Here is an 11876-nt window from a genome sequence, read left to right as displayed (position 1 = left end):
ACAGAAACACTAGCTGACTGATAAAGGCTTTAATAATGTGAGTATTGATTACTGATGCTGGCTGATGGGGATACAGGATTAATGGTGTTAGATTAATGACTCCAGATTAAGACAGGAAGCTGTTAGCAGTATGAGCTGCAGTCAGATAATTTAATGTGTTTGATCGTCTGCAGGGCTGAAGGAGACGACGGAGCAGCTGGTGAAGAAGAAGCTGGAGGGGAAGGACAAGCTGACGCCCTGGGAGGAGTTCTTGGAGAAGAAGAAAGGCAGAAAGAAGGAGAAGAAATCTCAAAGAAAACAGGTGAGTAACAACTCGTAACAGCAGGTGTATTTCTGGACTGTTGATTCCAGAAGGAAATAGAGAGAAAGTTCAGTTCCTCTGTAGTTTTATTAATCAGTTTAATATTTGATCTTGATTCAGGGAGACGGCGAGGAAGAGCTCAGCGAGGACGAGCTTCCTCCTGACGTCGATCTCAGCGACCCCTTCTTCGCCGAGGAGCTCGCTGCTACAGGTGATCAATACTCTGAATGAACACAGCAGACGGGTCGGAGGACACGCTGGTGTCTTTTTAATTAATACAAATAATTAAACTTTTAGGCAGACGTGGAGAAAAGAACATGAATGTGAAAGCAGATTCTTTATCGCTGTCTGATTGTGTCTGCAGACGGGAAGAAGAAACAGAAGGGGAAGAAAAAGAAGAAGGAAGAGGAGCGGACAGCTGAGGAGGAAGAGGAGCTGAAGAAACAAAAGGTCAGAGTTGAATCCCAGCAGCGCCAAGAAATCACCAAACCTGTGGACCAGAGCTCAACGTGTGTGTGTGTGTGTGTGTCTGTGTGTGTGCGCAGGCGGAGATGGCTCTGCTGATGGAGGACGAAGACGACGACGGCAAACACAAACACTTCAACTACGACAGGATCGTGGAGCAGCAGAACCTGAGCAAGAAGAAGAAGAAGAAGCTGCTGAAGAAGGGCGAGGAGTCGCTGGAGGGCGACGACTTCCAGGTCGGACATCTGGACCAGAACTCTAAAACCCAACCGCATACACCCACTGTGTGTCGTTATGTATTAAACCCTCTCCTGCCTGTCTATCTATCTGTCTGTCTATCTGTCTGTCTATCTGATTAATTCTACACATTTGCTATTAGATACATCGATTACTGACTACCACGGAATCTAGGTGTTGTTTATGGGTGCAACAATAAACAATAAATACTGTTTTCACGGTGTAATTATTATCCACTGTAGCTTTTCAATCCTGTTCAATTGTTATGTCAATAAAATGTTACAAAGTAGTGAAAATGAATTATTATTTAAAATGTCATATTCAATGTAGATAAAGAAGAGAATCCTCATTTGAGAAGCAGGAAGCAGAAGATGTTTCAAAAAAGATTAAATAGTCGATTATTAAAATATCTGCCAATTAATTTTTTTGCTTTTGATCAATTAATAGTATAACAAATGTATTTAACTGTAGTATTGAGTACAAAGCAAATGTTGTTTCACTGCTGTGTCCATTGATTATTGCACATAGTTATTGACAGAATTATTATTATTTTTTATTATTATTCAGGGTGATATTATTCAGTCATATTCTGATGCAAATTATTAAGATTTAACCTTTTTTATTTTATTTTATTTTATTTATTTATTTATTCATTTATTTTTATATTTATTTTTTCATTTTTATTTTATTTTATTTTATTTTATTTTATTTTTTAGTTTCTCACAACGAGCGGAAGTCCCGCCCTCCTGCATCCGGTCGAATTCACAACATCCAAAGATGTCTGCTGCCATAGCTTCCCTCGTTTCGTACGGTACCGATTCTGACTCAGACAATGAGTCCGAGCCCAAAACCAGTGCCGAGAAAGTGGACCCGGTGAGCCCGGACGCTACAGCTCACCTCAAACCTCTGCAGTCCGGACAAACATTGTCTTTGGCTCTCCTCAATTCTGCTCCCGAGGTCGCCGTTAAGGTGAGCTAACCCAGCTATCTATCGTTAGCTTCACAACTTAATCTGTTGTTTAAATACTACTTTTAATTCCACTGTGCTTATATGTATCGATGAGACTTAGGGTTTCAGTGGATAGCTGGTAAGGCGGATTAAGTGGTTATTTAAAGCTTAGCGTTTGCTATTGTTGTTAAAATAAAACTAGTATCGGAAAGCGGGAAACATTGAGTGCTTGGGGGATGTATCTTATTTACGCGAGTTTATGTTGTTAGTCTGCTGTTATGTGTCGCCTTGGGTGTTGTGTTCTTCCTTTTTTAATGCTGCGTTTGATACACCAGACAGCAATTTGGTATTATATCGCCTGTAAGTAAGTGGGCACGTTTGCTGCTTTGTCTTCCCTTTAGGAGTCTGTTGAAACTGGCACACACCTGGACCCTTCACTGAAAGAAGTCACGTACAACCCCACATATGAAACTATGTTTGCACCAGAGGTAAGTGTTGTGTTCTCTAGAGCTGGGTTTAATACATAGGATAATAGATCATGTGTAATATTATTAGTAATGTAACATCATGTTTTTACTGTTGAGGTATTTGTTTTGTGTCTATATGGACCAGTTCTAATTTAAATACTATCTACAAAATTAGGTGAATTACAATATTTGTTATTATTCGTCTCACATTCTTTAGTTGTATTTTTGTTCCTTACCTGCCTCTTCAAGTGTCCTAATGTCTTTCTGTTTCATGGTTTATGCTCGGCTGCTCTAATTCCCATTATGAGTAATCTAGTATCCCAATAATCTGTCGTCACTACTTTACCTAAATAAGACACGCTGATGTTATTAATATCATGCTTATGAAATATAAATTAAACAGAAGGGCCATGCAAAAAGAGTCCGTAAAAGTTTAATCTAATATTATTAATGATTTTATATCGCTTCCTCTTAGTTTGGGCCAATGAACCCATTTAAAAGCCAGCAGATGGCTGCCCCCAGGAACATGTTGTCTGGCTATGCAGAACCTGCGCACCTCAACGACTTCATGTTTGAACAGCAAAGGAGGACCTTCTCCACCTATGGTAAGCTTGTGTGTCACCTCTGTGGTGGGTTTAAATGATGTGTGCAATGTATTGACCCTGTTTGAATTTGAATGACCTTTTTTTTCCCTCTCTGTTCTGCTTGTAGGTTATGCTTTAGATCCATCTGTTGACACACACCAGGTGTGCACTAGTAGCTACATTGGTGCAGTGGATGAGGCTGAGAAAAACAAAGGTAATCATTTATCACACTCTTTTGTGTGTGTGTTTGTTGGCATATGACTGTATAAGCCAGACTTTATGTAGTACATCTTCTGTTGTATGAAGTGTCGTTTAAGGGAGAATCAAAATCATACGGACATGTGATTCTTCCTTCAGGGCTAACTGTGTTTGAGAGCGGACCTAAGAAGTCAGAGAAAAGGAAAAAGGTCAAAGGTGGAGAGGCAGAGGAGATCGACAGCTTCCTCGGACCGTGGGCGAAATATGCAGATGAGAGAGATGTGGCCAAGCCATCAGAGGTAATGCTTTGTTCAAAATTTTATATTAAAATAGAGTGTTTTAGATTGTCACTTCTCCACATAATTAACGGACTTCCTATTTAATGTTGTTAAGGCAAGAAAACACAGCAACCCTTAATCTATGGTTGATGTATTTTAGGTTTTTGGGCTGATTTAAAGCATCAAAATAAGTGCCTTTGTATTTATGCCTTTTTACAATAAAACATAATGTAAATAATTCACCCCTAAAAGCACACTTTTTATGCTGTCAGCATGTACGATAAAAAACATAATATGGGGTTTCATCCATTGATTCCATGAACATGCACAATTTTCAGCACAGCATAAAACCTGCAGCACTCAACTGTGACTTTCTGAGAGCCATCGTTGTCTGTATGTATTCTGTGTAAAAGCTTTAGAAGATGAGACACATAGTGGGGCACATGCTGCTTACCAGTGGCCGCCTGACCCCACCCACCCGCACGACCCCCTGCTCTCAGGGAAAACTAATCCCTTTTACACCGCATGCACACAAGAAAACTGCCTTCAGTTTGCTCCATCTGTCTATTTCAGCACTTTATCCGTGAACAAATCTGTTTGGTATTCATGGGGTTGTGATGAATCTTATCTTACAGGAAGAGCAGAAAGAGCTGGATGAGATCACAGCCAAGAGGCAGAAGAAGGGAAGGAACGAGGAAGAGGCTCCTGCTGAGGAGAAGACCATTCTCCATGGTACTGTGGCCCTCTCTTAATTTAAACATTTAAATTACACTCAGTGATTTATTACATTTTTTTGTATTGAGAGTGGAGTGAGTCTTTTGAGATTTAACCTTCATTCTTAAAGGACCTCTTGTCCATTTTTGCTTTAAAATTGAGATTGAGTTTGATTGAATCACTCATTTTTCCTCTGCAGATAAAGTTTTCCCAGTTGCCATGGAATTATAAAGTAAATTTATGTCCAGTTATGATACTGTGTTTAGACTCGTGTCTCTGGAACCACAGGTGTCCTTGTTGCTTTTAGGATTTAATTGCAAAAGAAACATAGGAGAATTTGCTATGGGCAAATTACCCTCCAGTCCATTTAAAAATCCAAATGCTGTAGGACTTTTTATATGACATTTTTGCTTATTTTTTTTTATCCCCAGTTAAAGAGATGTACGATTACCAGGGCAGGTCCTACCTCCACGTCCCACAGGATGTGGGCATCAACCTGCGCTCTGCAGATGCTCCAGACAAGTGTTACCTGCCTAAGAAACAGATTCATGTCTGGTCTGGACACACCAAGGTCAGTGGGAATGGTCATGGATCAATTGTGTGTTTTTGTGTACGTGAATTGTCCCATTATGTACCAGTTAAAAACGATCTAGCAGCTTTAGGTATTGTGTATGTAGGCTTTGCTAATAGTAAGTTCTGGTATTCTAGTGTTGTTTCAGAATAATTCTGAAATGCAAAATGGGAGCAGTGTCACATAGGTGTCTGTTTATACATAGCAAGAAAATTCCATTATGCAGTCCTTGTAATACTTTCTGAGGCATTCAGTAAAAACCTCCTGGGTACTTTCAAATAAAATGATAACACGGTCATATACGAGAACCGTGTCCCCGACATCCAGGATTATTCTTTCTCATTCAAAACACCGTCTTTATAATTCGAATACAAAGGCAAACACTGGGTTATTCCAAGAAAGATGTGATTCAAGCTTTAGATCTGCCAGTATGCTTCAGGGAGAGAGAAATCACTCAAGTTTTAAATTGGCTTCTATCTGCTTTATGCAGGAAGTTACAGCCTTCAGAGTCTAATTTGAAGTACAAAGAGGTTTGAAAAGATAATAAGCACATGGAAGTGCTGATGTCGAGATAATAGATGGAGGATGGCCCATATGGTGTCACCAAAGTTTTGTGACATTTTTTTGGACGAAGTTTGGTAACTTGAAAGTCATCATAATTTCTACAACTATTACAGAGGCAGCACGGCCTGCACACACTCTATCTGCCCTGGTTGCATTATAATTCAACTGATGTTTCCAATTATTTAATATCAGTAGCCTGACCTTGTCCAAATTCAGCCTCACTTAATCTCTCACAGCATACGCTAAATAAGAAGAATAAGGTTAGATACATATCATTTTCTCTGTGTATTTTCCAGGGTGTCAGCGGTATCCGACTGTTTCCCAGCTCTGGTCATCTACTGCTCTCCAGCTCCATGGACTGTAAGATTAAGGTAAACAATCATAGTACGATGCCATAAAAACATTGCACAAGCTTATGAATTAATCAATTTCATTTTCATTTGACTGTTTTTCTGCTGGTTTAATTTAATGAAGTATTGGGGCTCACTTGTAGTTTAATCTCCTTCTCTCCACAGCTGTGGGAGGTGTATGGCGAGAGGAGATGTGTACGCACATTTATTGGTAAGCCACCTTAAATCGTGATATGGTAAACTTTGATAAATGTAAATAAATCATGTTTTGAAAATGGTAACAAAATATTTGTAAACAACAATGGATCATCTGCAAACATGCTGACGTGAAATATGCTCGAGGTCTGATTTCATGCGACCTTCTGGGAAATGTACAGCAGTGACAGACTGTGAACTCAGCGTTATTGGAGCACTAATGACACGTCTGCTGACCGTTGAGAGAAAAAAATATTATTATTTTTTTGGAATAGATTGAGTCTGGGGGGTGTAGACTAATGGCGTGCAGGTCACTCTTACACTCTTCCTAGAGACAGCACACTGTCTGAATAGAGATTGTTTGCAGCCGGGGTTCTGCTTGTCAGCTCCTTCACCGAAAAATGCATAATTCAGCAGCCCAGGGAGCAAGGGGCAAGGGAGGCACAAGACACGGAGAAGAGTTGGCGTACAGAAAGGGAGAACACAGTTTAGGAGTGAATAAACTGACAGAGAGTGACTGGCTGTGGGGCAGAGCTGCAGATGATGGTGTTAATTATATGTTTTATCAGAGGAGTGTTAGAAATACGGCTATGTTTTGGAGAGCATATTAGGCTTTCACGTTGTTGTTGTTGCTGCTGCTGTCTGGTATATTCTTTTTTTTCTACAACAGTGTAATAAAGGATTCTGTTTTCTTTATTTTTTGTTCTTCTCAGAGGGGCTACATTTTATTTATTTGTTTTCCTTAATATTTGTACTTTTAGATCTTTATAAAGTACAGCTTTTTATATAGAATATTAGTTTTATGTCTTTTCCTTCTACTAAATGTATTGCTTTATGTTGCCCTTGTCAGTGCATTTAGCTTGTCAGAATGATCAAGCCAGAAAGAGCAGTTAATATATTAGCTCGAGATGCACCTGAATGAGCAGTATTTTCATGGATGCAGTCTGTGACTAAGGGTAAATTTGACGACACGTGTGCCCTTCTTTTTCAGTAGTTTGTGTATCAATGTTTTCCTTGTACACACACATACACCGTCAATGCTTTTCTGCAGCAGTCGCACTGCTTTTGGTATGCCAGCAAGCGAGCAGGCAGGCGCTTAGCCTCAGTGGGCTCTGTTATCGCCGTGGAAACAGTGTAGCCCTGATAAAAGCCAGTTTTAACAAGGGAGGCGTCTGCGTGCTCCGAGCCCACGGGGACCTCACATCACCTGCACTGTATGAGAAAGAGCCAAAGGGTTGCATAGATTGGGATTAGAAAGAATAGAAGACAAGGTGGAGAGCAGTTGAGCAGTTGAAAAGACGTCTTTTTTTTCTCTTCCTCCTCCTCTCTCCTCTCCAAGCTCTTTTAAAGATTCCATTTACTTCGTCTCCCACAGCCTACATTATCTTTCTTCCTCAACATCCCTTATTTGCCTTAACCAGATTTCACATTCCTCAAATGAATTGTGTATCAAAGGGGAGGCAGCTGGGGGGAGACTTGGTAACAAGACTGGGGAACATTCTGAGTGAAATTTTCTAGCGTGTTTATTTGTTTGTAATATGTGTGTACATTTCTTCTGTCTATACTAGGCCACAGCAAAGCGGTGCGAGACATTTGCTTCAACAACACTGGGACCCAGTTCCTCAGCGCCGCCTATGACCGTTACCTCAAACTCTGGGACTCTGAGACAGGTAGGCTCTCCCACTTTGATGTCGAGACACTCTTTTCCTATTGTTCACTCACTCGCTTGTTAGGGTTCTTCAAAATAACTGAATCACGAGATATACCCCTCATGAATATCTCACTTTCACAGTATGTATTTTAAATGCAGATGATCTGTGAGAAGAAATCCTATCTCGGCCGCGCTCTTAGATAGTACAGGGATTAAGGTTCTCCGTAGCTATGACGAATTTCTGTCAATTGGGGTCGATGCAACGCAAAATGTCCACATTTTAAAATAACAAAGAGCTGTGTGGCTGAGTGGGCTGATAGCCCACTGCAGTTGGATATTACATCTGTCAGCCTCTCTCCCATCAAATTACTTTTGGTCCAGTCCACCTGGGCCCTACCTCTTTCACCCTATACACATGGATAAACATTCGAGTGGAGCAAGACAGATAAACAAAAAGTGAAAAAAAAATGTAAAGGTGGTGCTGAAAAGAAGAGTTGAGGTCCCTGAGGCTGACGCTGCCTAATGTTTAAAAAGCAGAAATTCAGAGCCTAGTGAGCCTGAAGGCACTGCCAGCGGAGTGAATCCACCAATACCAGTTCAGCTGTTAGTAGAGGTTTTGCGGTTGAAACGGCAAGAAGACGATAAGATGGCCAATGTTTGGGTTTGGGTTTGGCTAGCGGGCTGTGTAGCTATAGAGGGTGCCTTTTTGTTTACATTTACAACATTTTCAATTTTGATGCACAATTTACTTGGATGTAGGCTACCACGCACTGACTCCCCACTCTGATGTTATAATGTTTGGGTTTTATCTGTTAAGTGATTAAAACAAATGCATTGTTTTGTTTTTGTATTCTAGAATAATTAAAAACGTATACACTGACGGTTGATTATTTGCAAGTCTAAAAACGTAGTCATGCCAAGAAATCAGTTTTATTCCATAACAGTAGCAATGAAATGAAAGCAAACTGATGATCTATTACTTCTGCAAAACAGTATTGGTCTCAAGCGTTCAAACAAAGCGTAAGTTCAAGCCTTTTTACAACTTGACTGGCTGAACTTGAACTTGGCGACATTAGAGAACAGCAGCAATCGTAATGTGTGGGGTGGTGCTGAAAGCTAATGTTATATATTGTGCTCTTTATTCAGCAGGCGTTAAGGGCTAATGCACAGGTCTCCGGAATATAGAATCACGATTTTTTAAATCTATTTAATTTATTTATGTATCTTTTTTGCTTAAATCCCTGAGATGGTGTATATGACATACTGTACACACAGTCTAATATTACCCCGATCTTTTAAGCCATGGGATAATTTAATGAATGACCGCGTAGACCTCAGCTTACTTGTGTAATTGCGTGAAACGGACATTTCTCTACAGAACATACAAGCATGTGTCTGGAAGGTCAAAGACACGTTTCAGCCGATTTATTTCTCATTGGCCTTTTATATGGACTACTTAGTTCCGTGCCTACTTTGCTCTAATTTGATATTTGATTAATGGTTTGAATCATTTTAAGCAAAATGTTAAAGTAATTCTGATGGGCGTTTTTCACTATTTTCTGACAATAATCTGCAGATGAATTAATAATGAAAATAACTTTTAGCTTCCAACAGATGTTTGTATTTGTTGGAACTCAGTATTCTATTGATATATAGGTCAATTTAACATTAGTCGCCAAATAGAGCTAATTTGATGTCTTGTATAATGTGAAATATAATTCAGTCCACAAAACTACACACTATGTCCTCAGAAATAAAGAAAGAAGAACTTTGTGGAATCCAACTTGAGAGAGTAGACTAGAGTTGACAGACACATATCGAGAAGTGACATATAACTTTTAAATGCTGCCTAACTCTTGTATCCTTATTGGTACTGGGGATTAGCAAGTGATCTCCTTGTGTGTGTTTATGTGAACTGTTTACAAGTTATAGGGTCCCTGCTCTCCCTGGTGCCTTATGGTTCCCCGTTATCTTTCCCCACTGCTCATCCATCTCAATTACCACCCCTCTCAGCTCAGGAGTGCCAATCCAGCAGAGGGCAGAAAAGAGTTAAATCCCCCACTTGTTGTTAACATGATCCCTGTTGAAGGCACATCGTGTAAATACTCAGTTACAACTTGATAAATGAAATGGGTTCCTTTGTCTTCATATTTGTTGTTGTGCGTTTGTTTAGTAAAAAAAATCAGTTTCTTTCACATGCGTAAGATTTTAGTGTTTTATTCCAGGTTTATCCACGTTGCAGTTAAACACTGTATTAAATGAGGTTAGTGAAAAGCCTTCGGTCTTATCTTAAGGGTCTCTTGGTGTTGCTGTCAGTTTAATTTCCTGTTCTTTCAGCTCTAGTAGGAGCGGTACCATCATTCCTGTGGTGATTCACCTCTGCTGAATGAATACAAAGAATTTTCTATGTTATGGCTCAACTGCTGCTGCCTTTAGGAACAGAGCAGTGAAAGTTGCCATCCGTGTCCCTTTTTTTTTTAATTTTTAACAACCCTTCCCCCCCCTACTGCTTTTCCTCTCTCTCCACAGGCCAATGTATCTCCCGCTTCACCAACAGGAAAGTACCATACTGCGTCAAGTTCAACCCAGACGAGGACAAACAGAACCTTTTTGTGGCCGGCATGTCAGATAAGAAGATTGTTCAGGTAAAGTTGGCATGTTCTGCATTGCGAGTGATTCGATTCAGCTCCCACCATCACCCTATGTGTATTTCCCAGTCGACCAAGCAGATGTACACGAGAATTTCCGTGTATACCCACAAGAGCATGAAATACACTCCCGTCTCCTCTTCCAGCACTAGAACTGTACTTGTATTTGTGGGCTTCTAGAGGTTCAGTGGCTGACAGGACTAGAGCAAGTCATTAATCATGGGCAGCATTAGGGTGGAAGAGAACAATCTGTGATAAAAGTAGGAAATCTATAAGTATGATATCATACAATCAGATACAGTAACCCTGAACCTCTACAGTTATATAAGTTTGGATTTTTGTGGCAGCAACATAATGAAATTATGATTTATTTCCCACAATGCATACTCATGGAGTTGGAGTTTTTATTAATAGTTATTAATATGGAATGGTTTTATTTAATTTTACTCTCAGTGGCATCTTTAATTGAAAATGTGTCAAGATGTCAATGTAGCAGGCCCAAAGTTTGTCCCATAATTGTCCAGATAAACAGCAGTCATTCTCAAAATATCTGGCACAATAATCAGGGTTAGTATTAAATCATGAAGCTCTCTTCTGGGTTTTAAGAACAGATGGCTGCACTTGTGAGCAGCCGAAGGCTAAGATTTGAAAAAAGAGAAAAGAGCATGAATAGAATTGGATGTAAAATCTGTTTGGGCAGAAGTGCATCCTGTTTGTTTGTTGCCCCGGGGCTGAATCTATGTGGTTGTCTTTCCTTTACATTTTAATGTGTGCATACTGTTTTCCAAAAACAAAAGTTAAAGACTGAGGTCTGTTAGATAGCTAATCGCTGTCATGACACCACTGCTGTGGTAATTTTACTTCACCCCGCCATATGAGTTTTTTTATTTTATTAATCAGCAGCCCACAGGAGTAGGAAAAATGTACAGTGACACCAGTTTTGTGGGGTTTTGTTAATCCATTTGAATAATCTGCTTTATTTTGATTTAATAAATGTGTTTACCTGTTTATGTTTCTGTGTATCTCTCCATCAGTGGGACATCAGGACAGGTGAAGTGGTTCAGGAGTACGACCGTCACCTGGGAGCTGTCAACACCATCACCTTTGTTGATGAGAATCGTCGGTTCGTCAGCACATCGGACGACAAGAGTCTTCGAGTGTGGGAGTGGTAAGTACAGACTACAGCCTGAAAAGCAGTGTTTTGAATTTGATTGCACTGTACCCGTGAGCAAGGCACATAATCCTCAATACGTATTAACAGAAGACTGTGGTTGCATTTGGCAGCTGCTTGAAGAAATTAAAATAAAACCTGACGAGGAGCAGAATTTAAAACATGCAGTAGATGTGGTAGCCTGGGGGCCATTTTAATGTGATACAGCCTCATTGAGGTGCATCATGTTGACATTAAGTGCCTTAGTGTTTTGTCTAACCTTTTGTAATAAGAAGACTCATAAAAAAACATTTGACAAACACACATATCATCAGTGTATTGCATGCTACCTTCTCAAGATGAACTTTTGCACCTCTCGCTGCTGCTTTTATTAATAAGAACAGTACATATCAACAAACCTCCAGACGACCCTATCTTGGACAAAGCTCACCCAGCTGAGCTGCTAATCTGCTCTGAGTCATAGCCTCTGCCACGGTTTGCCTGCTTTACATGCATCTGTTACAATGGGTTGTACAATGAGGTCCCCCCCCCCCC

The 11876-nt window shown here is 40.1% G+C and overlaps 2 protein-coding genes across 2 annotated transcripts in view; both read left to right on the top strand.

Moving 5' to 3' along the window:
* Positions 1–173: 173 nt before the first annotated feature.
* Positions 174–1161, top strand: LOC118341003 (ESF1 homolog; the record flags this gene model as incomplete). Its single annotated transcript, XM_035679168.1, is given in 5 exon segments — positions 174–301; positions 422–512; positions 666–751; positions 847–1037; positions 1146–1161. Coding segments are annotated over 5 exon segments (512 nt in total), but the record flags the coding sequence as incomplete, so codon positions are not given.
* Positions 1162–1754: 593 nt separating this feature from the next.
* Positions 1755–11876, top strand: part of cdc40 (cell division cycle 40 homolog (S. cerevisiae)) — a 17705-nt gene continuing 7583 nt past the window's right edge. Inside the window, exons 1-12 of the mRNA XM_035678702.1 lie at positions 1755–1972; positions 2353–2439; positions 2894–3023; positions 3130–3216; positions 3360–3499; positions 4114–4210; positions 4624–4763; positions 5624–5698; positions 5843–5888; positions 7441–7542; positions 10053–10168; positions 11206–11339. Coding sequence (XP_035534595.1) covers positions 1781–1972; positions 2353–2439; positions 2894–3023; positions 3130–3216; positions 3360–3499; positions 4114–4210; positions 4624–4763; positions 5624–5698; positions 5843–5888; positions 7441–7542; positions 10053–10168; positions 11206–11339 — 1346 coding nt within the window. The 5' untranslated portion in view covers positions 1755–1780. The remainder of the gene's footprint in view (positions 1973–2352; positions 2440–2893; positions 3024–3129; positions 3217–3359; positions 3500–4113; positions 4211–4623; positions 4764–5623; positions 5699–5842; positions 5889–7440; positions 7543–10052; positions 10169–11205; positions 11340–11876) is intronic.

Source organism: Morone saxatilis, unplaced genomic scaffold (genome assembly GCF_004916995.1).
Source record: "Morone saxatilis isolate NCDOM2014 unplaced genomic scaffold, NCSU_SB_2.0 Contig7, whole genome shotgun sequence".
Taxonomy (NCBI): domain Eukaryota; kingdom Metazoa; phylum Chordata; class Actinopteri; family Moronidae; genus Morone; species Morone saxatilis.
Note: the sequence above shows the minus strand (reverse complement) of the source record. Positions and strands in the feature narration are given on the sequence as shown.